The 24,204-nt window shown below is 57.0% G+C and overlaps 3 protein-coding genes across 3 annotated transcripts; 1 reads left to right on the plus strand and 2 right to left on the minus strand.

Annotated features, from left to right (window-relative positions):
* Window positions 1–1,449: 1,449 nt before the first annotated feature.
* On the plus strand, window positions 1,450–2,089 carry LOC135894934 (olfactory receptor 1Q1-like). Its single transcript, XM_065422988.1, is given in 2 exon segments — window positions 1,450–1,628; window positions 1,630–2,089. Coding segments are annotated over 2 exon segments (639 nt in total).
* A 6,310-nt stretch (window positions 2,090–8,399) lies between these two features.
* Window positions 8,400–9,449, minus strand: LOC135894935 (olfactory receptor 1B1-like). The gene has a single exon (XM_065422989.1). It carries the CDS (start codon window positions 9,447–9,449, stop codon window positions 8,400–8,402), a length of 1,050 nt encoding a protein of 349 aa, XP_065279061.1.
* An 8,928-nt stretch (window positions 9,450–18,377) lies between these two features.
* LOC135894937 (olfactory receptor 1E5-like) lies at window positions 18,378–19,325 on the minus strand. The gene has a single exon (XM_065422990.1). It carries the CDS (start codon window positions 19,323–19,325, stop codon window positions 18,378–18,380), a length of 948 nt encoding a protein of 315 aa, XP_065279062.1.
* Between the last annotated feature and the right edge of the window lie 4,879 nt (window positions 19,326–24,204).

Genomic DNA, 24,204 nt, shown 5'->3' on the forward strand with positions numbered 1-24,204 from the left:
TGGATGGATGGATAGTGGGGAGGGATGGATGGGTGGGTAGTGGGGAGGGATGGATGGATCGGTAGTGGGGATGGGTGGATGGATAGTGGGGAGGGATGAGTGGATGGATGGATAGAGGGGAGGGATGGGTGGATGGATAGTGGGGAGGGATGAGTGGATGGATGGATAGAGGGGAGGGATGGGTGGGTGGATGGATGGATGGTGGGGAGGGGGTGGGTGGATGGATGGATAGAGGGGAGGGATGGGTGGATGGATAGTGGGGAGGGGTGGGTGGATGGATGGGTAGTGGGGAGGGATGGGTGGATGGATGGATGGGTAGTGGGGAGGGATGGATGGATGGATAGTGGGGAGGGATGGATGGATAGTGGGGATGGGTGCATGGATAGTGGGGAGGGATGTATGGATAGGTGGATGGATAGAGGGAAGGGATGGGTGGATGGATAGTGGGGGGGGATGAGTGGATGGGTGGATGGATAGTGGGGAGGGGAGGAATGGGTGGATGGATAGAGGTGAGGGATGGGTGGATGGATAGTGGGGAGGGGGTGGGTGGATGGATGGATAGAGGGGAGGGATGGGTGGATGGATAGTGGGGAGGGGTGGGTGGATGGATGAATAGAGGGGAGGGATGGATGGATAGTGGGGATGGATGAATGTGTGGATGCATAGTGGGGAGGGATGGTTGGGTGGTTAGAGGGGATGGATGGATGGATAGTGGGGATGGATGGATGGGTGGATGGATAATGGGGAGGGAGGGATGGATGGATGGGGGAGGGATGGATGGATAGAGGGAAGGGATGGATGGATAGTGGGGAGCGATGGATGGATAGATAGAGGGGAGGGATGGATAGATAGTGGGGATGGGTGCATGGATAGTGGGGAGGGATGTATGGATAGGTGAATGGATAGAGGGAAGGGATGGGTGGATGGATAGTGGGGAGGGGTGGGTGGATGGATGGATAGAGGGGAGGGATGGATGGATGGATAGTGGGGAGGGGGTGGGTGTATGGATGGATAGAGGGGAGGGATGGGTGGATGGATAATGGGGAGGGATGGGTGGATGGATGGATAGAGGGGAGGGATGGGTGGATGGATGGATGGTTAGAGGGGAGGGATGGATTAATATTTTGTGAGCTCCAGTGCCCTGAGGCCCTGCCCCTGCTCGGCCTCTTCCCGTGAGGCCCCGCCCACCATTCGCATGGTGGGGAGGGGCGGAGAGGAGCACCCACTGGCAAAAAGAAAAGTTGGCACCCTCAGGGCCATGCCCCAGCCTGCGTTTTGCAGGAGATCCCAGTGGACCTGTCTAGGCTCGGAAGCCCTGAATCTGGTTAAACGATATCCAGCGAAGTCCTCCTCTGACACGGTGGCGGTTCCTGGGCTGGCTCCCATCCCCCGTTGTCCTAGGGGTGTGTGTGTGTGCGGGGGTCTCATCGTATCCTGCAGCCATCTCAAATGAAAGCCGAGGCCCGGCTCCCCAGCCTGGCTGCTCTTCTCTGCACCTGGTCCCATCCGGCTTCCTCCGTCTTGCCCATGGGCGACCAGAACGCCAATTGCCTGGCCCAGATGTATTTCTTCATCGCCTTTGGCATCACCTCCTGGCTGATCTCTCACCTCCACTCCCTGCTGCACACCTGCGTCCCGCCTCTCCTTATGCGCCTCCAACAGGGTCCCCCACTTCTTCTGCGACATCTTCCCCCTGCTGAACCTCTCCTGCTCCGACACTGGGCTCAATGCCCTGGTGGTGCACACCGAGGAGGCCCTGGTGGTCAACGGGGCGCTGGTTTTCATCCTCCTCTCCTACGTCGCCATTGTGTCCCCCGTCATCAAGGTCCCTTTGCCCGATGGCAAGCGCAAGGCCTTCTCAACCGGTGGCTCCCACCTGGCAGTCGTAGCGGTCTTCTTCAGCACCGTTATCTGGGTCTACTTCCAGCCCTTGTCCAGCTTCTCTGCTGAAAAGGATGCTGTGGCAGCGGTCATGTACACTGTGGTCACCCCCATGCTCAACCCCTTCATCTACACCCTGAGGAATGATGAGATGAAGGGGGCTCTGAGAAAAGCCATCAGCCGGATGGTGGCCTCTCTGGGGACGTAGGTGCTGCTTGGGGTGGACTTGGATCGCCCCAATGCCCAGGAGATGGAGTGCAGGAACTCCTCTGTACAGTCTAGAGGTTGGCTCTAAAGTGAGCTTTGGGGGCCGGAGGCTGATGAGGTATTGCTGAATTTTGAGTTGTTTTCTAGAGTCAACCTCTTTTTGAGTCAACAGCGATGGATTCTCTTCTTGAGTTGTCTTTTTGAGCCATCCTTTTCTGGAGTTGTCTTCTTGAGTCAACCTCTTTTTGAGTCACCTCAATGGATCCTCTTCTTGAGTTGTTTTTCTGAGCCATCCTTTTCTTGAGTCATCTTCTTAAGCTGTCTTATCGAGTCATTATTGTATGCAGTGTAGCTATAGCTGTGTCTGTCCCAGGATATTAGAGGACCAAGGTGGGTGGAGTAATATCTTTGGCCAATTAAAGATATTACCTCGCTCACCTTGACTTTCTTATTGAGTCCTTAATCTTTTGGAGTCTTCTTGATATTTTTGAGTCATCATCTTCTTGAGTTGTCTTTCTCAGTCAAATTCTACTTGAGTCATCTTTTTCAAGTTGACGAGTCATCATCTTAAATCATCTTACTGAGTCATCAATGTTTTGAATCTTATTGAGTTGTTTTCTTTTTGAGCACCTTTCCTTTTGAGTTGTTGTCTTTTGGAGTCTTCTTCAGTTGTTGTTTTCTTGAATAATCTCCTTCTTGAGTAATCTCAGTCTTGAGTCTTCTCCAGTTATCTTCTAGAGTCATCTTCCATTTGCGTTTTCTTCCTTTTTAGCCATTTCGCTGAGTCATCCTCTTGTGTTGTCTTCCTGAATTGTCTTGATTCTTCTTGTGTCATCTTCTTCTTGAGCCATTGGCACGGATCCACGGGATTGGTGCTATGGCTCCAGCTTGGGTAGTCTCTGGGAGGAACCCCATTCAATGTGCCCGACCCCCTCGGGGTCCCATTCTACAGCTTCACCTCCTCCTTAGACTGAATCACTGAGGCGTCAGCACCTCTGCTTCACACCATGAGCTCCGTTCAGCGAGCCCCACTGAGACAGACCCCCGAAGGAGACTTGTCCTTTCTTAGGGAGCAATGCACCTCCTCTGCCAGCATCTTCAGGGACACTCGGCCAGCGCGGTCACACAGTCGGGGTTATTAGTCAGCTGGAACCCAGCATAAGAAGTCTTTGGTTATCACAAAAGAATTGAAAGCCCATCTTGGGCTTTAGTGAAACTCATTGGTCAAGCTCCATCTGTCCCTCCATCTCATCTCCTTTACCAGACTCCAAGGTGTGCCTGAACCGACTTCCACCTCACCCCCTGCCCTTGTCCTTTGTTCCCGAGCTGTGGAGATGCGGCTCAGCCCCCCTGCGGAGAGGCAGAGCCGTCCATATCGCTCTGGGTTGTTGGTTGGTAGGTGCTCATGTCCTGGTGATTGGAGTTGCCATTGTCTTCTCAAGAGCTCCATTGATACGGGACCCAAGGCCCCGGACAGCGAGGCACCATCCACACTTGTGTCTTCACCTGCCCCGAGTGCAAACTGTCCCTTTTCACCCACTAGGTAACAATGCAGCATATAGGGGAAAGTGAGGCACACATAAGGCTTCATCAAAAAATTCCCACTTTGTTACAGCCATTGTCTTCCTTCGTCTTCTGTTGTTGTCTTCTTTAGTAACTTTCTTCTGATGTCCTCTTTTGGAGCTGCCTTCTTCCTGAGTCATCTTTTTCTAGAGTCTTCTGTTTGCGCTGTCATCTAGTTGAGTCATCTTTTTGGGTTGTCTTCTTAAGTCATCATCTCTGTCCCACTCAGACGCCCAGCAATAACTTCCTCTCGTTAGCTCTGTTTTTCCAGTGCTGGGCAGATGGCTCAGGGCTCTCCGGGGCCCCCGTTAATTCGCCTTTCCGTCTGTGGAGTCCCAATGGAGCCGCCTCCCAGCTGGGCTCGTTAGCAAAAGGCCCTTGGGGGAGGTCGCGGCGCTTTGCCCTCGTCAGCGGCGGGTGCGACTCCCTCGGCGGGACCCAGGCTGGTTCAGGTGCTTAGGGCCGCTGGGGGTCTCCAGGCCCCACTGCACTGAGCTGGAGATGGGGGACTCTGGGAGCTGAGCGCTGTTCCCGGGGCAGTAAGCCAAGCAGCCCCCTGGAGACAGGGCAGAACCACCAGTTGTCACCTGCACTGTGGCCAACCGGGCACCTCTACCAGGGGAACCTGTAGTTGGAGCAGAGAGGTGATTTTCCGTGTGTGTTTGGCCCTGGTGCGACTGTAGCTGGAGCCCAGTTTTGGGGTGCGCCTTTAAAAAGAGGACGGGGGGAAAATTGCAGAACGGGGCCTGTGACACTCTGTACCTCAAAATAGCACCCCCATATTCACCCCGGTGATGTGGTTGTGATGGGTTTGGTGCAGCGCGTGCCTTGCGAGGTGTTGTTTGAGACGACACGATCGGCTGAACGTTGCTGCCCTGTTGGCTGGTGCGTGGTCTCGTTGGATGGGGAGCGAGGAAGTATTGCTGCGTGTTCGTCACTGAAATACGTGGCCAGTGGGAACGCCCACAGCCGGCCTTCCAGTGGCACGAAAGGAGCAGCACACGGACAAGACGGATTTACATCTCGATTGGCTAGACAGGCGTTGAGGGCCCATCAAGAAGAATCCACTCTCCTGGACACTGCTTAGAGGGGGCACGTACCCCATGGGGACGGCCTGACCCCCACGTCACGGCCAGGAGCTTTCCAGCACCTGGAGAGAAAGTATCAACGAGGGTCCATAACGTCACCACTGGGCCTCTCCCCTCCCGCATCACCTGGACGATCGCTCGGGCGACAAAGACTTTGAACTGGGGAGATTGGTCCCAGGCTGGAAGGGAATCCAGCCTGTGTATTGAGAACCGGGAGCTGCCTGGAACGTCCGGCCAGGGGGGAGAGAAGCCGTCTGATTCCAATCTTGCTTCGTCTGATAAAGTTTCACATTTAGCCTGTGACTCTATCTTTATTTCCTAGGTAACCAACTTTGACCTCTGTGCCCACCACTTATAATCGCTCACCATCGATCTGTCCGCAGTTAATAAACTCAATGTAACGGTTTATCCTGCCCAGTGAGTTTGTCGCAAGTGGTTGGGGAATCTACTCCAATTACAAAGGCGGGTGTGCGTCCACTTCCCTTTGACGAGGGGGCGAACTAATGAATGAGCCTGCACTGTTCAAGGGAAGGTCCTGAGCAGCGTAAGAGGGGACACCTCCGGGGCGCAAGGCGGGTGGTCTGGGGAAATTGGCTGGGGTCTCCCTGTGTATAATTCATGAGTGGCTGAGAGAGCGTTCCTGCAACTCAGATGGGGGTGTCTCTGTGTGTTGATGGCTGAGTGATCACAACACCTGGAGAGGCTTGTAGCTGGTCAGTGGTCTGGCGTCAGGAGAGACAGGCCAGGCTGGAGAGTTTAAGAGGACTCAGCGGTCCCGCAGGCTAGGTTCTACCCCAGGGGTATGTCACAGGGTGTATGGGATAGAGAGAGAGAGAAGGGTGTGTGGATGGGGATAGATAGATAGAGGGGGTGGATGAGGATAGAGAGGGTGTGTGTGGATGGGGATAGATAGATAGAGGGGGTGGATGGGGATGGATAGATAGATAGATAGATGATAGATAGGGGTATGGGGATGGATAAACAGAGAGATAGATGGGTGTGTGGGGATAGATAGAGGGGGTGGATGGCAAAGACGGCACTTGCTGCCAATCCTGTAATCAACTAAAGATTTATTCACCAGGAGAGAGAAACGAGGGAATTATTTGCACCGTGAAAGACACGCTGTGAGCTGTTGGTGCCTAGGGTAGCCCTCCCTGAAAATGCCAAGGACACTCCCCAGACTGGTGGGTAATACTGAAGTTAGACTCACCAACCAGTCACAAACTGGCTCCCAATCAGCACCTGGGGCCAGTACAGTGAGAAGTTATTTAAAAACTCTGCTCACTAAATGAAATGTTCTTCTGACCCCAAAGGGCAGGCCACGTTACCAGGTCAATATTAGGTTGGATCTGACCCAAAATACCACGCTGCCGGCCAATCCTTTAGTATCTAAAACGAAAGGTTTATTATAACAGAAAGAAAGAACGAGAAGAGAGTTGTTAAATGGTAAAGCACTCACATACATACAAAGACAAATGGATATAAACTGGCCATCAGGAAGTTTAGACTTGAAATTAGACGAAGGTTTCTAACCATCAGAGGAGTGAAGTTCTGGAACAGCCTTCCAAGGGGAGCAGTGTGGGCAAAAGACATATCTGGCTTCAAGACTAAGCTTGATAAGTTTATGGAGGGGATGGTATGATGGGATAGCCTAATTTTGGCAATTAATTGATCTTTGACTATTAGTGGTAAATATGCCCAATGGCCTGTGATGGGATGTTAGCTGGGGTGGGATCTGAGTTACTACAGAGAATTCTTTCCTGGGTGTCTGGCTGGTGAGTCTTGCCCACATGCTCAGAATTTAGCTGATCGCCATATTTGGGGTCGGGAAGGAATTTTCCTCCAGGGCAGATTGGCAGGGTTTTTTTCGGCTTCCTCTGCAGCGTGGGGCACAGGTCACTTGCTGGAGGATTCTCTGCACCTTGAAGTCTTTAAACTACGATTTGAAGACTTCAATAGCTCAGACATAGGTTAGGGGTTTGTTGTGGGAGTGGGTGGGTGAGATTCTGCGGCCTGCGTTGTGCAGGAGGTCAGACTAGATGATCATAATGGTCCCTTCTGACCTTAAAGTCTATGAGTCTATGACTTCAAAGTCTATATATCAGATTCTAAGCAGCATTGGTGAGTTTGCTGGATTGTAAAGTCCCTCTGGAACACACCCACCACGTGGATGGGTCAGTCAGTCCTTTGTTCAGAGCTTCAGTTTGTAGAGAAGTTTCAGAGTAGCAGCCGTGTTAGTCTGTATCCGCAAAAAGAACAGGAGGACTTGTGGCACCTTAGAGACTAACAAATGTATTTGAGCATAAGCTTCATCAGATGCATAGAATGGAACATATAGTGAGAAGATCTATATATACAGAGAACATGAAAAGGTGGAAGTTGCCCGACCAACTCTAAGAGGCTAATTAAGATGAGCTATTATCAGCAGGAGAAAAAAAAAACTTTTGTAGTGAGAATCAAGTTTTCTCACAACACCCATTTCAGCCAGTTGACAAGAGGTGTGAAGATATTTAACACGGGGAAATAGATTCAATTTGTAGAGAAGTGACTCCAGAGGTGAGGAGCAGGACTGAAGACACAATGGAGAAGATGCAGCTGCCTTTTTATATCCTTTGACATGTGGCGTCTACATCCCGTGTCCCAAACACAAGCTTCACAGCACATGGCATGGAAAAGCCCGAGAGGTCTCTGTCCACCGGCCTGGCCCTACATGTCCTGCTGATGGCCTTTGATGGGCCATCAAGCAGGCTGGCTCGTGCCGGTGCCAATCTCCAGAAACACAGCAGAAGTTGGATGTACAAATCTACCACACGTATTTATAACTCATCATACACTAATGACACCTACATAGAGCCGTGATTATCATAGTTAGCCAATCCGACCTTTCCCGCTGATACCTCACATGGCATATCTGGTAAGATTCGTTGCAATTTTGTAAGGTTGGTCTCGATAATATTATAAATGGTCACCCCATTCCATGCAGCGTCCTATTCCATGCAGAGACAGCCCAAAGAGGCTATAATACGTGAGTTCTCTGCGGTCTGTAGGGCTAACCAGCCGGGGAGCTCACGTCCACCGATATCCAGTGCCCGATGTTTGCTGGGCAGGGGAGGACCCCGAGCGTTTCACCCTGGGTGACGCGTCTCCCCTGACCAGGGGGTTCCCAGTCTTAGCAAACGTTTCTATAGTCACAGAGCAGGCACTGCACCATGGTAATACATGCCGGTAATACACGGCATCCTGCGGCCGCGCCATAAAGTCCCAATGCCAAACGCCCCTGGCCTGCCAGCGTCACAGGGACGATGTAGCCTGGATCAGGCCAAAGGCTTTAAAGGTCTGTATTTTCATCATGGACAGACAGGAAAGGCCCTGTTCCCCACCCACCTGAGCCGGTCAGACCCCCGCCCTGGGGCTGGATGGGAACTAGCGCCCCCTAGAGGGGAAAGGCCCCGTGCCCCATTCACTGCCCCCCTGAGCCAGCTAGTCCCTGCCCTTGGGCTGGGTGGGAGCCGCCGCCCCCTAGAGGGGAAAGGTCCCGTGCCCCATTCACTGCCCCCCTGAGCCAGCCAGTCCCTGCCCTTGGGCTGGGTGGGAGCTGGCTCCCCCTAGAGGGGAAAGGTCCCGTGCCCCATTCCCCGCCCTCCTGAGCCAGCCTGTCCCTCATGCTGTGGCTGGATGGGAGTTGACACCTCCTTGAGGGGACAGGCCCCGTGCCCCATTCCCTGCCCCCCTAAGCCAGCCAGTCCCCTTTCCCAGGGCCCCAAGGCTCATGCCTTCTGGGAGAAACCGCCCCCTCCCCATCAGTCTCCTCAGAGCCCCCTGGACGTCCTTGTTGCGCAGGCTGTAGACGAAGGGGTTGGCGGCCGGGGTGACGACGGTGTACATGACGGAGAAGACAGCCCCCCGGGGGGCCGAGTAGCTGGCCCCAGGCTGGAAGTAGACCCCGACGATGGCCCCGTAGAACAAAGCCACCATGGTGAGGTGGGAGCCGCAGGTGGAGAGGGCCCGGCGCCTCTCTGAGGCCGGCCGCTGGAGCATGGCCCGGCCAATGCGGGCGTAGCTGGCCGCAATGAAGAGAAAGGGCCCCAGGATGACCAGGCCGCCCTCGAAGAAGATGGCCGCCTCGTTGACCCGCGTCGGGGAGCAGGAGAGGCGTAGCAGGGGCTGGTGGTCGCAGAAGAAGTGGGGCAGCCGGTTCCCGCCCCGGTAGGTGAGTCTCAGCAGCAGCCCGGCGTGGAAGGCGGAGTGGAGGGCGGCCAGGCCGAGGCAGGAGGCCACCAGGCGCCGGCAGACCCGGGGGCTCATCACGGCCGGGTAGCGCAGCGGGTCGCAGATGGCCACGTAGCGGTCCAGGGCCATGGTGGCCAAGAGCAACGTGTCGGAGACGCCGAAGACGTAGAAGAAGAAGAACTGGGCCAGGCAGGCGCGGAAGGGCACGGCCCGGTGGCCAGAGAGGGCGTGGGCCAGCGCCTGGGGGACGGTGACCGAGAGCAGGCCCATGTCCACCAACGAGAGGCTGCGGAGGAGGGAGTACATGGGGCTGTGGAGCCGGGGGTCCACCGTGATCAGAGCCACCATCAGGGAGTTGCCCAGAACGCCGACCACGTAGAGCGGGAGGAAGAGGAGAACGAGGAAGGGCTGAGGGCCTGGGTGGGACGACAGGCCCAGCAGGATGAACTCAGAGATTTCGCTGCCGTTCTCACAACCCATGGGGCTGTGGGGAGAAGGCAGGGAGCCCGGGGTCAGAGACCGGGGAGTAGAACCCAGGAGTGCTGGTTCCCAGCCCCCCCACTTCTAACCCACCAGCCCCCACTCCCCTCCCAGAGCCAGGGAAAGAACCCAGGAGTCCTGGCTCCCCCCCATCCTGCTCTAACCCACCAGCCCCCACTCCCCTCCCAGAGCCAGGGAGAGAACCCAGGTGTCCTGGCTCCCAGCCCCCCCACTTCTAACCCACCAGACCCCACTCCCTTCCCGCAGCCAGGGAGAGAACCCAGGTGTCCTGGCTCCCAGCCCTCACACACAATCATACCCTAGGATTCTGATTCCAGTTCTGGAAAAGGTGTTTGGACTGTGTCTGGGGGAGTGGGGGGTGCTGGGGGCCAGGACTCCTGGGTTCTCTTCCCAGCTCTGGCAGGTTAGAGCAAGGGGGGGGGAGGCTGGGTGTCAGGACCCTCCTGGCACTGGCCTACATTGCTGCTGGTGGTCCCTAGGCACGGTGTGGGGGGAGAGGTATGCCTGGTTGTCTGTCCCTCCCGACCCGGAGTCTGTCTGTCCAGGCCTCCCAGCCGAGCGCTGGTGTGGGATTGTCGGTCACTGAGGAGGGGGCTCTCTGCTGTGTGAGTGTGTGTGTGTCCATGGGTCCATCCACCCTGAGCCGGCTGTCCGTCCCATAGGGGGCCCGCTCTACCCCTTCTTGCCGTTCAAGTCGCCGGGGCAGGGGTTTGCCAAGGGGGCACCGGTCACAGCCCGGGTGGAGGGCACCGAGCACTAGACCAGCAGCTCCAAGGTGAGGAGTGTGGGGTCTAGTGGTTAGAGCAGGGGGCTGGGAGCCAGGACTCCTGGGTTCTCTCCCTGGTTCTGCCTCGTTCCAAGCTCTTGGTGCCTTTGTCACACAGCTGAGATCACACGTCCCTCGCCCCCAAAGAGCCTACTGGGGGGGATGTACTGGGCTCTGAGCGCTGGTCCCATTCCCCACAGGGGCCTTTTCCCTTTTCTGCCAGGGCTGGGGGGTTACAGAGAACCTGGGACGGAGCCCTGGGAAGTGGGGTTCACGGGACCGCGAGGGACCCCTGGGATCCAACGCACCAACACCACACCCGCCTCCCCAAACACAGACACAGGCTCAGCCTACAAACAACACACACACACACACACACACGTCCAAACACCGCCCCCCACGCCAGAGCATTTCAGAAAACCCAATTTCCATTTGGGGGCAACTCCCGACAGTTTGTAAAAGGTTCCCCCCCTCCCCCGTCCCCCATGAGAAGAAACATTCGGAAAAACGGTGGCGTCTTTTTGCCTCGATTGTGGAAAGACGTTTCGTTTTGCTAACCTCAAAGCACAACCGAACGGCCGGGCACAATTTGGTTATTTCTCTATGACTGCGACGGCTAACGTCGCGCCGTGGTTTTAAGGGTTTCCTTTCCAATTCGATCCATTTAAATGCGGGAAATTGGAGGGGGCTAGACCAGCAGGGGCGTCAGAAACAGAACTCAGGTTTCAGTGGTAGCCGTGTTTGTCTGTATCAGCAAAAAAACCGAGGAGTCCTTGTGGCACCTTACAGACTACCAAATTTATTTGGGCATAAGCTTTCGTGGGCTAAAGCTGATGAAGTGGGCTTTAGCCCACGAAAGCTTATGCCCAAATAAATTTGTTAGTCTCTAAGGTGCCACAAAGAAACAGAACAATTTCACGACAAGCGATGCTGACGTTCAGCCCGTTACAGGCATAGGAACCCCTAAAACCCAAATGGTTCACCTCACCTTTCAAAAGACGCAAAGAAAGTATCCGTCGATCGAATCTTAGTCCGCCAGCCGCGTTTTTCTCACTTGCCCGGCCTGCGCGGTCCCATGATTACCGCTGGAAAGCTTTGTTCGGCGCGAAATCAACGGGCACGGGCACAAATCGACTCGTTCCCAGTCGCCGGGAAAGACGGGCTGTTGCATGTGATCTGAGGAGCGTAACAGAGCTATGGGGCTGGGATAACAGGAAAAGAAACGCTTTACGCAATAGAAAAGCCGCGCGGGGCTCGAAAGGACGTTTTTAACCTTCTCGGAATGAAGGTTCCTGTCATTAAGGAACGTGGATGAAAGTCTGTTTTCTGGGGGGGAACTGACCCCACCTGAATGTTGTCAGCCGGCTGCACCGGGCACACAACTGCCCATTCATCGCACAACACAAAACACACAATCACAAAACCACACAGCTCCAGGCTCTGTCCCCAGCCCCTCGCACGTCAGGCACCGAGGAGCTAAGCCCCCCAGAACAGGGGATCCAATTCCACCTCTCCCCAAACCTGGTGTCTCTCGGCTCCTTGCCGTGCCTGTCACCCCCTCCCAGCCTGCACCCCCGTACCGGCAGCAGCAGCGACGTCCCTCTCCGAGGGGGCAGGAGATGGGCGGAGAGTCGGGCGCTGAGGAACAGGACAGCTCAGGAATGACTCCAGCACAGAATCAGCAAAACCGGGATCCCACAAGGAGATTTATTCACACGCAGGCGACCCCAAGGGACTCCGAGCAGAGAGCAGCAGGAGAACAAAGAAAGTGCCAGCTCCCAGCTGGGGACCATGGGCCGTAGCTCCATTGAAGTCAATGGGGCCAGCTCCCAGCTGGGGACCATGGGCCGTAGCTCCATTGGAGTCAATGGGGCAGATCCCAGCTGGGGTCAATGGGCCGTAGCTCCATTGGAGTCAATGGGGCAGATCCCAGCTGGGGTCAATGGGCCGTAGCTCCATTGAAGTCAATGGGGCAGACCCCAGCTGGGGTCCATGGGCCGTAGCTCCATTGGAGTCAATGGGGCCAGATCCCAGCTGGGGTCAATGGGCCGTAGCTCCATTGAAGTCAACGGGGCCAGATCCCAGCTGGGGTCCATGGGCCATAGCTCCATTGGAGTCAATGGGGCAGATCCCAGCTGGGGTCAATGGGCCGTAGCTCCATTGGAGTCAATGGGGCCAGATCCCAGCTGGGGTCAATGGGCCGTAGCTCCATTGGAGTCAATGGGGCAGATCCCAGCTGGGGTCAATGGGCCGTAGCTCCATTGGAGTCAATGGGGCAGATCCCAGCTGGGGTCAATGGGCCGTACCTCCATTGGAGTCAATGGGGCCAGATCCCAGCTGGGGTCCATGGGCCGTAGCTCCACTGGAGTCAATGGGGCAGATCCCAGCTGGGGTCAATGGGCCGTAGCTCCATTGGAGTCAATGGGGCAGATCCCAGCTGGGGTCAATGGGCCGTAGCTCCATTGGAGTCAATGGGGCAGATCCCAGGTGGAGTCAATGGGACGTGGCTCCATTGGAGTCAATGGGGCCAGATCCCAGCTGGGGTCCATGGGCCATAGCTCCATTGTAGTCAATGGGGCAGATCCCAGCTGGGGTCAATGGGCCGTAGCTCCATGTGAGTCAATGGGGCAGATCCCAGCTGGGGTCAATGGGCCGTAGCTCCATGTGAGTCAATGGGGCAGATCCCAGCTGGGGTCAATGGGCCGTAGCTCCATTGGAGTCAATGGGGCAGATCCCAGCTGGGGTCAATGGGCCGTAGCTCCATTGGAGTCAATGGGGCAGACCCCAGCTGCGCTCCATGGGCCGTAGCTCCATTGGAGTCAATGGGGCAGATCCCAGCTGGGGTCAATGAGCCGTAGCTCCATTGGAGTCAATGGGGCCAGACCCCAGCTGGGGTCCATGGGCCGTAGCACCATTGGAGTCAATGGGGCCAGATCCCAGCTGGGGTCAATGAGCCGTAGCTCCATTGGAGTCAATGGGGCCAGATCCCAGCTGGGGTCAATGAGCCGTAGCTCCATTGGAGTCAATGGGGCAGATCCCAGCTGGGGTCAATGGGCCATAGCTCCATTGGAGTCAATGCGGCATATCCCAGGTGGAGTCAATGGGACGTGGCTCCATTGGAGTCAATGGGGCAGATCCCAGCTGGGGTCCATGGGCCGTAGCTCCATTGAAGTCAATGGGGCCAGATCCCAGCTGGGGTCCATGGGCCGTAGCTCCATTGGAGTCAATGGGGCCAGATCCCAGCTGGGGTCCATGGGCCGTAGCTCCATTGGAGTCAATGGGGCCAGATCCCAGCTGGGGTCCATGGGCCGTAGCTCCATTGGAGTCAATGGGGCAGATCCCAGCTGGGGTCAATGGGCCGTAGCTCCATGTGAGGCAATGGGGCAGATCCCAGCTGGGGTCAATGGGCCATAGCTCCATGTGAGTCAATGGGGCAGATCCCAGCTGGGGTCAATGGGCCGTAGCTCCATTGGAGTCAATGGGGCAGATCCCAGCTGGGGTCAATGGGACGTAGCTCCATTGGAGTCAATGGGGCCAGATCCCAGCTGGGGTCCATGGGCCATAGCTCCATTGGAGTCAATGGGGCAGATCCCAGCTGGGGTCAATGGGCCGTAGCTCCATGTGAGTCAATGGGGCAGATCCCAGCTGGGGTCAATGGGCCGTAGCTCCATTGGAGTCAATGGGGCAGATCCCAGCTGGGGTCAATGGGCCGTAGCTCCATTGGAGTCAATGGGGCAGATCCCAGCTGGAGTCAATGGGCCGTAGCTCCATTGGAGTCAATGGGGCAGATCCCAGCTGGGGTCAATGGGCCGTAGCTCCATTGAAGTCAATGGGGCCAGATCCCAGCTGGGGTCAATGGGCCGTAGCTCCATTGAAGTCAATGGGGCAGACCCCAGCTGGGGTCCATGGGCCGTAGCTCTATTGGAGTCAATGGGGCCAGATCCCAGCTGGGGTCAATGGGCCGTAGCTCCATTGGAGTCAATGGGGCCAGATCCCAGCTGGGGTCCATGGGCCGTAGCTCCATTGGAGTCAATGGGGCAGATCCCAGCTGGGGTCAATGGGCCGTAGCTCCATTGGAGTCAATGGGGCAGATCCCAGCTGGGGTCAATGGGCCATAGCTCCATGTGAGTCAATGGGGCAGATCCCAGCTGGGGTCAATGGGCCGTAGCTCCATTGGAGTCAATGGGGCAGATCCCAGCTGGGGTCAATGGGACGTAGCTCCATTGGAGTCAATGGGGCCAGATCCCAGCTGGGGTCCATGGGCCATAGCTCCATTGGAGTCAATGGGGCAGATCCCAGCTGGGGTCAATGGGCCGTAGCTCCATGTGAGTCAATGGGGCAGATCCCAGCTGGGGTCAATGGGCCGTAGCTCCATGTGAGTCAATGGGGCAGATCCCAGCTGGGGTCAATGGGCCGTAGCTCCATTGGAGTCAATGGGGCAGATCCCAGCTGGAGTCAATGGGCCGTAGCTCCATTGGAGTCAATGGGGCAGATCCCAGCTGGGGTCAATGGGCCGTAGCTCCATTGAAGTCAATGGGGCCAGATCCCAGCTGGGGTCAATGGGCCGTAGCTCCATTGAAGTCAATGGGGCAGACCCCAGCTGGGGTCCATGGGCCGTAGCTCTATTGGAGTCAATGGGGCAGATCCCAGCTGGAGTCAATGGGCCGTAGCTCCATTGGAGTCAATGGGGCAGATCCCAGCTGGGGTCAATGGGCCGTAGCTCCATTGAAGTCAATGGGGCCAGATCCCAGCTGGGGTCAATGGGCCGTAGCTCCATTGAAGTCAATGGGGCAGACCCCAGCTGGGGTCCATGGGCCGTAGCTCTATTGGAGTCAATGGGGCCAGATCCCAGCTGGGGTCAATGGGCCGTAGCTCCATTGGAGTCAATGGGGCCAGATCCCAGCTGGGGTCAATGGGCCGTAGCTCCATTGGAGTGAATGGGGCCAGATCCCAGCTGGGGTCAATGGGCCGTAGCTCCATTGGAGTGAATGGAGCCAGATCCCAGCTGGGGTCCATGGGCCGTAGCTCCATTGAAGTCAATGGGGCAGATCCCAGCTGGGGTCAATGGGCCGTAGCTCCATTGGAGTCAATGGGGCAGATCCCAGGTGGAGTCAATGGGATGTGGCTCCACTGGAGTCAATGGGGCCAGATCCCAGCTGGGGTCAATGGGCCATAGCTCCATTGGAGTCAATGGGGCAGATCCCAGGTGGAGTCAATGGGACGTGGCTCCATTGGAGTCAATGGGGCAGATCATAGCTGGGGTCCATGGGCCGTAGCTCCATTGAAGTCAATGGGGCCAGATCCCAGCTGGGGTCCATGGGCCGTAGCTCCATTGGAGTCAGTGGGGAGATCCCAGCTGGTGTCAATGGGACGTAGCTCCAAGGGGTCAAATTATTTCCTGTCCCAGCCCAGCCCTCTGCGCCGTCTCGTAGATTTCCTGACCTCCTGGGTGAATTACACAGCTTGGAGGAAGTCCCCCAAACAGTTCCTAGGGCAGATTGTTTAGGAAAAACCCTCCTGCTGCTTTGACAAGTTGCGCGTGATGGAAGCCCCATCGCCGCCCTTGGGAGGTGATGCCGATGGCCAACTACGCTCACCGTTACAAATACACCCCCCTATTTTCAGTCGGCACCGTTGGCCCTGCCCCCACAGAGTTTAACATGGGGGCAGCGGCCGGCAGCCACCGGCAGGGACAGGAAGGGGGGAGCTGAGGTGATCCGAGCTGGTTCAGTTGTTTGCCGCATCCGGACCTGCCCCTTGTCGCTGGGTCCCGTTGGGTTGGGCTCTACGGGGCTTGAATCATGTTTGCGTCTCTCTTCTGCCCCTGCTCCGATTTTCAACCTCCTTTTAAAACCGGGTCTCCCCAGAACTGGGCCCAGGATTCCAGGATGGGTCTCTGCGATTCCGGAAACCAAGGGAAATCGCCTCCATGAGAGTGTTGGGGTCTGGGCAGCGCCCGGCACGATGGGGCCCTGATCTCGATGGGGATCTGGGAGATAGACGGACAGGCCGGCGTAGAAGGACATCGGAGGGTGAATCATCACTGCACGGACACGTAGTGAGAGGCAGCGAAGGGGAGCTAGGTGGGAGGGGAAACTGAGGGAAGGGATGGGGCAAGGACTCGGCCAGGGCCGGCCAGCAGGTTGCGTGTCATGGCTAGGAATGGCTCGGGGCCCTTTGGCTGGGTTTTCCCGCCACCGCTCAACATTTCAAACCCGAGACCCGTCGGCAGGTCGGGACTGGAAGGGGTGGGGGTGGGGGGTCAGCACACGGTTTTGCTCGAGCTCCCTGATGGGAGAGGCTAAGACGGGATTTCGGTGATGGGGAGGAACATGGGGGAGACTGCAAAGATCCGGGGCTGTCCCAGACGCCAGCCGGCATGTGCAGGAGGGAGGGAGATAAAATGGGCCCCCCTCCACTGTCCAGTGCTCCTCTGGACCCAGAGCTGCACAGGGGAGACCCCAAAACAGGACCGAGGTGACGCCTCAGCTCTGCCCTTCCACGTCCCTTCCCTTCAATTTCCATTTAGCTCATCCCCTCCTGTGGGTCCCTCAGGCTGTCTCCTCCCTTCGTGGGCCATGGGAGACCAACCCTCAGCCTACGCATGATCCTGGCAGTTTGGCAGTAAGCCCATGACCAGGATCCACTCTCATGCTTCAGGGCAGTGCAGTGGTCAGGAAGGATTCATTTTCCCCCGGGGCATGTGACTCAGGGACTTCTAGTATCCCAGCTGAATCCCAATCAAATCACCTCTCTGCTCCTCCTCACGATTCCCTTATTTATACATCCCATTGGTGCTGACTTTTATTTTTGCCTGGGGGGGATGCTCCACCCCTGAGGCCCCACCCCTATTCTGCCCCTCCCCCCGAGGCCCCGTCCTCAGTCCCCGCCCCCGAGGCCCCACCCTCGTTCCGCCTCTTTCTGCCCCCACTCCGCGCCCTCCCCGAGTCCCCCGCCTGCCCACAGTTAGCTCCTCTCCGCCCTCCCCCCCAGTTTTTATTGATGTACATTTCCACCGCTGTGGGAAATTGACTGGGGGTGTCCAAATGATGCGGGGGGGGGGGGGGGGGTCAGACAATAATTAGTTAACGACAGGAGAGGCTGAGATTCCGAAAGATCAAAGTTTATCGTTGTCAAATCACACACCGTCCACATGACATGTCAAGATAGACAAAGGAATACCCTGAAATCGAACCCTGAAAGGGTCCCGGGTCACTTCGCCCCACTGTCAATTTTCCTCGTTAGCGCCGGTGAGCAATTAAAAAAGCGAATCCTTCCTGGCCCGGCTGTACCGTTAATAACAGGATTCGGATCAAGGCAAACGGACTTTATTGACATGACACCTATTTACCTTACGGAAAGAAAAGCCGCTGACTGCAGAAATGGCACATTTCCAGGGGCGGCCAATCAACATTATTCAGGATTTTCATCTCCGGGGCAACTGTGGCTTTTCGGCTGCGTTCAAAATACAAAATCAAGCTTCAGAATGTCAGAGTTTCCCACGGACCGGAACGGCGGGTTTTAGCCGCCCCAGGCGGACACGGAAAAGCCACAGATTCGAATGAGGAACAAAAGAAATTCCTTTGATTGTCGCCGGCAGCCTGCGGAACTCTCTGCCACAAGACCTAAACCAGGAGTGGGGGCCCAGGACGGCCAGAGTCAGACGAGCCCAGACTGCCCCCTGCGTGCTGACTTTGGGGGAACGCTACCGCGGTGGGCCAGGGAAACTCATAATCCCCACCAGAGGGCGCTTTGCGCTTTCCTCTGCCACCAGCCACTTGAAGACGGGATACCGGGCTAGATGGGCCCATTGCTCTGTTCCACCGCAGCAGGGGGATAATACAGTGGGATGGGCCCCTGCTTCTCATCGGTGGCAGCAATTCAGCTCCTTCCATGTTCGGGGCCAGGAGTTGTGACTCCCAGCCCCGCTACTCTGACTCAGTAAACCCTGCTCCAGGCCCAGGGCCAGGGAGAGAACCCAGGAGTCCTGGCTCCCAACCCCCCCTGCTCTCACCACTAGACCCCACTCCCCTCCCAGGCATGAGGGACTGGACCAATCCTCCCACGTCCCCGCCGGCCACCTTATCCCCAAGCCCTCGCTGTCCCCGTGTCCTCGGCCCCCGGCTCTCCTCCCACCCGGGCTAGGCTCCCTGGGGCACCGGCCCCCTCCCCAGCACCCGCCGGAGAGCCCCCCTCATCTCCTGGTTGCGGAGGCTGTAGATGAAGGGGTTGAGGAGGGGGGTGACGGTGGAGTAGAGCAGGGTGGCCACCATGTCCCGCCAGGGGGCGTAGTGGCCGGCGGGCCGGAAGAAAAGCCCGATGACGGTGCCATAGAACAGGGCCACCGTAATCAGGTGGGCCCCACAGGTGGAGAGGGCCCGGCGCCAGCCCCGGGCGGCGGGCAGCCGGGCCAGCGTGGCCACGATGCGCCCGTAGGAGCCAGCCACCAGGAGCAGCGGCCCCAGCACAGCCATGCTGCCCTCGGCCAAGACGGCAGCGTGGTTGGGCCTGGTGTCCCCGTCGGCCAGGGCCAGGAGCTGGCGCAGGTCGCAGAAGAAGTGGCGGAGGTGGGGGCGGGCAGGGAAGGGCAGGCGGGTGAGGAGCAGGGTGTGCAGCAGGGCGTGGAGCTGGGCCAGCCCCCAGGAGATGCCCACCAGCCCCCAGCGGCGCCCGGGGCTCATCACAGCGGTGTAGCGGAGCGGGCGGCAGACGGCCAGGTAGCGGTCATAGGCCATGACGGCCAGTAGGAAGTTCTCCAGCACCCCGAAGGCGATGAAGACGTAGTTCTGGGCCAGGCAGGCGGCGTAAGGCACCGCCCAGCTCCCGAACGCCAGGGTCCCCAGCGCCGTGGGGGCCGCGGCCGAGGTGAAGCCCACGTCGGCCAGCGAGAGGTGGGCCAGGAAGAAGTACATGGGGGCCCGGCGCAGGCGGGGGTCCCGGCGGATCAGCAGGGACACCAGCAGGTTGCCCAGCAGGGTGGCCAGGTAAGCGCCCAGGAAGAGGGGGAAGAGCAGGCGGCGCGTGGCCAGGCGGGAGGCGAGGCCCAGCAGGACGAACTCGGAGACGCCGGTCCCATTCCCCGGCCCCATGGCCCTGCGGGGGGAAGAGCGGGGGACAGAGTTATGGGTCTGGCCCCTAATGCCCTGCCCATGGGGCTCTCCAGCCTAGGGCTACCTGCTGGACCCCATCCACCCTTTCTGGCAACTGATCCCCCCCATCCGTCAATCCCCACATACCCCTTCCAGCTATCTGTCTGTCCCCCCATCTATCCATCCGCAGGCCCCCCATCTATCTATTCCCACACTTCCCCTCTATCTAGCCATCCACCCCCCTGTCTGTCCATCCATCCACCCCCATCCACCCCCTCTGTCTGTCTGTCCATCCCTACACACCCCTTCCAGCTACCTGTCAGTCCCACCATCTATCCATCCTCATGCCCCCTGTCTATCTATTCCCACACCTCCCCGCTATCTATCCATCCACACCCTCTGTCTGTCCCCCATCTATCCATCCTCATGCCCCCATCTATCTATTCCCACACCTCCCCTCTATCTATCCATCCACCCCCCCACACCCCTGTCTGTCCATCCATCCACCCCCTCTGTCTGTCCATCTATCCACCCCCCCACACCCATCTGTCCATCCATCCCAATCCACCCCTCTGTCCATCCATCCCTACACACCCCGTCTAGCTATCTGTCTGTCCCCCCATCTATCCATCCTCATGCCCCCATCTATCTATTCCCACACCTCCCCTCTATCTATCCATCCACCCCCCCCACACCCCTGTCTGTCCATCCATCCACCCCCTCTGTCTGTCCATCTATCCACCCCCCCACACCCATCTGTCCATCCATCCCAATCCACCCCTCTGTCCATCCATCCCTACACACCCCGTCTAGCTATCTGTCTGTCCCCCCATCTATCCATCCTCATGCCCCCCATCTATCTATTCCCACACCTCCCCTCTATCTATCCATCCACCCCCACACACACCCCTGTCTGTCCATCCATCCACCCCCATCCACCCCCTCTGTCTGTTCATCCATCCACCCCCCTGTCTGTCCATCCACCCCCATACCCCCCCTCTGTCTGTACATCCATCCCCACACAACCTATCTATCTATCTATCTATCTATCTATCTATCTATCTATCTATCTATCTATCTATCTATCCCCATCCACTCCCTCTATCTATCTATCTATCTATCTATCTATCTATCTATCTATCTATCTATCTATCTATCTATCTATCTATCCTCTGCCCCACTCCACTCTATCTATTTATAAACTGGATTCAAGGGTTTTGTGTTGGTGGGGTGGGGTCAATTGTTTTGAACGGTAAAACTGTGGGGCAAAAGGGGGCCAAGAAGAGGAGCATCCCTCAAAATGTGGGGTATGGGAGCAATATGGCTTGGCCTGTGGAACTCACTGCTACAAGATATTCCATTTCGCAAGGTACTTGGGTGCTGCAGGGTCAGAGTCCCTCACAGTCATTTGGATTTTATCTACCCTACACCCAGGAACTATTATTATCCCCGATTGAGGCTGGGGGCGGCTTTGTGCAGAACAGCTCCTGTCAAACGAATCGGCCTTGCTCCGTATGAGCTTAACCCACTTTGGAACTGGATTAAACTAATCCAGAAAAAGGGGACGTGTTATTCCAGAATAAGAGAGTCCACACATGGAGGCATCGGGGGTAGCCAACCCGCTTTCCATTCACATCCTTCCTTAACTTCCCACACCCGGCTCCCATTCGTCCTCAGGTGCCTGAGACAGTGTGAACAGAATCGGCTTGGCTCCACTTCTCTTGGCCTCCAGAGGTCTCCGTAGCATTTTAAACATGCCCAAAGCGAGACAGGAACCACTTTACTGGCCTTCTCTTATTCCAGTTGTGATGTCTACTGATTTTCCTGATTTGCATTCCCCTTGTCTGCATAGAATTAAGTTTCTGGATGTGTTTCCCCCCAATTCCACCCTCTCAATTAACGCTACGGAGCCGCCACAGAAAAGAACCGGGGATCTGTGACCCCAATAAACAGGGGTCATAATTGTTCAGGCTACATTTGTGGAGAGAGGCTCTTCCCATACAGCCTGCTTCTAAGAGTAACATTAAATATCTCATAGCCGCGCTAAGCTGCCTTTCAGAGGCGGGCAAATGGGGAAACTGAGGCAGGGACTGGGTGCAGCATCTTGCCCAAGGCTAATGGGCAGACATGGGGGCTCGAGCCCGGGGTTTTCTCAGCCGGCGCTCACCGGTGGCCCCCGTCCTCCGAGAGTGATATTTGTCACCTGCCGTTTTGGGACGCCCGGAGTGGCCGATCCGGGTAACGATCAATAACGAATGAAAGGAGCGGGGTGGGGATAATCAGCGCCCACCAGCGTGGCCGATTGGTCCTGTCACACTAAGCGGCCTTTCTCCATATGATCTCAACCCGCTTTGGACCGGCGTTGAACTCAGCCGGGAAAAGGAGCTGTGGGATTCCGGACTGAGACAGTCCACCCACGACGCGGATTGACGTCACGGTCGCCAGATTATTTCAGCTTCCCGGCCCCAAATTTGCAAGCGATGAAAACGGTCCGAGGGTTCGGTTCGGCCGATGGGCATTGGAGAGAAAAGGGACCTCGGAAACGTTCTGGTTCGGGGGCCGGAAAACGCTTCGTTTGAGCCGAAGGAAACCGCGTGGCTTTCTTGGGTTCGGCCGAAGGCGCGGGAAATCGGTTTTCCCCCCGGCTCAGCTCTTAAGGAACCTCCGGGCCATACCCCCACCCCGGATTAGGACCCCAGCACGCACTGCGTTGCCCGCCCTGGCTCTGACTGGCAAGGTGGTACCACTGACCTGCCTGCTCCACACCAGATCCCTTCATGGAGAAATGCCTCCCGCCGCTTGCAAGGCCTCGGAAAGGACAGCCGGAGACGAGGCCGGACGTGGGGATTTGAACGCCTCCCCGTTCGAGGTGAAGGGTGGCAGGTCCCGCTCTGGCACCTCGCAGAGGGGTATAGATGGGGGAGGCGGGGGAAGGGGTGTGGACAGCTGGGCCCCCTGGCACTGTGGAGGGGTGGCCCCCCCTTCCCAGGCTGCCGGGAGGTTAATGATGCACAGGAGAAGCAATTAACGCACGCTGGCAATTAGGGGAGCGAAGGGGCCCGTCCTAGGCAGGGTGGAAAATGCAGCATTATTTCTCCTGCCCCATGTCAATAGCTTGGGGCTCAGAGGCTGTGCTGCAGGCATTGGTGTGGAGTGTCCAGCTGGGGGCGCTCTCCCCTGGCAGTCAGGGCCGGGCGGTGGGCGATGCCGTGCAACAGGGAGTGGGGCGTTATGTGCGGCTGTTCCCAGCTGCCCCACCCCAGAGGTGGCTGCATCTCACCTCCGGGCAAGCCATCCCTATGCAGTGTTCGATGTAGCTATTCCCTGGCTGTCCTGCCCCAGAGGTGGCTGCATCTCACCACCGGGCAAGCCGTCCCCATGCAGCGTTCTATGTAGTTATTCCCTGGCTGTCCTGCCCCAGAGGTGGCTGCATCTCACCACCGGGCAAGCCGTCCCCATGCAGCGTTCTATGTAGTTATTCCCCAGCTGTCCTGCCCCAGAGGTGGCTGCATCTCACCACCGGGCAAGCCGTCCCCATGCAGCGTTCTATGTAGCTATTCCCCGGCTGTCCTGCCCCAGAGGTGGCTGCATCTCACCACTGGGCCAGCCATCCCTGTGTGGCGTTACGTGCCGCTGTTCCTCACCTGGCCAAGCAGCTTGATTTTGGGTTGTCCTCCACGGGAAAAACATTTGTGCAATCCCCACTCCCAAAACGGGCTTGTTTCTCCCCTGGCCGCTGTCCTGCCAAACTCTTCGCTCACCCCACGGTGCAAAGATCTTTCCTAATCATCCCCCAGGCACAATGCCGGCCGCAGATACACACGGCGGCTGCGACTGTCTTGTAAGAGCCAGAACATAGTGAGCGTCCCAGCAGGGCTCTCAAGCTGCTAATGGGACACTCCCCAGAGCTAGGCGCATTTTAATCCAGCCGAATGCAGGGTTTGCCATCTAGGAACTAGGAGGCCAGGCCAGACCTACACAATGGGGGCTGGATCCCGGAAAGTAGGGCTCTGGGAAGGAGCTAGAGCAAACAACTCAACATGAGTTGGTCGCTTGATGATTCCCTGTTCTGTTCATTCCCTCTGGGGCACCTGGCATTGGCCACTGTTGGTAGACAGGACACTGGGCTGGATGGACCTTTGGTCTGACCCAGTCTGGCCGTTCTTATGTTCTTATGAGGGGTTGCAAGTGTTTTGATGGATAGGATTAAAATTCAAAATGATCTGGAGAAATGGTCTGAAGAAAATCGGATGAAAGTCAATCAGGACAAATGCAAAGTGCTCCACTTTGGAAGGGCCAATCCGTTGCACACACACAAAGGGAAATGACTGCCTAGGAAGGAGTCCTGTGGAAACAGATCTGCGGGGTCAGAGTAGATCACAAGCTAAAATATGAGTCAACAGTGTGACGCTGCTGCAAAAAAAGCCAACGTCGTTCTGGGCTGTATCAGCAGGAGCGTTGTAAGCCAGACACGAGAAGTGATTCTTCCGCTCTGCTCCGCCCTGATGCGGTCTCAGCTGGAGGATTGGGTCCTGTTCTGGGCGCCGCGTTGCAGGAGAGATGGGGACAAATTGGAGAAAGCCCAGAGACGAGCAACAAACATGATGAAAAATCTAGAAAACATGAGCTGTGGGGGGAAGATTGAAAAAACGGGGTTTGTTTAGTGTGGAGAAGAGAAGCCGGAGAGGGAATGGGAGAACAGTTTTCAAGTACATAAAACGTGGTTACAAGAAGGAGAAAAATTGTTCTCTTTAACGTCTGAGGATAGGACAAGAAGCAATGGGCTTAAATTGCAGGTTGGACATTAGGAAAAACTTCCTAACTGAGAGCCAGCTCCAAACCCCTGCAGGTGACTCCCTGTGGGGAGGGGCGGCCGGCG

This window comes from Emys orbicularis (assembly GCF_028017835.1).
Source record: "Emys orbicularis isolate rEmyOrb1 chromosome 21 unlocalized genomic scaffold, rEmyOrb1.hap1 SUPER_21_unloc_1, whole genome shotgun sequence".
Lineage (NCBI taxonomy): Eukaryota > Metazoa > Chordata > Testudines > Emydidae > Emys > Emys orbicularis.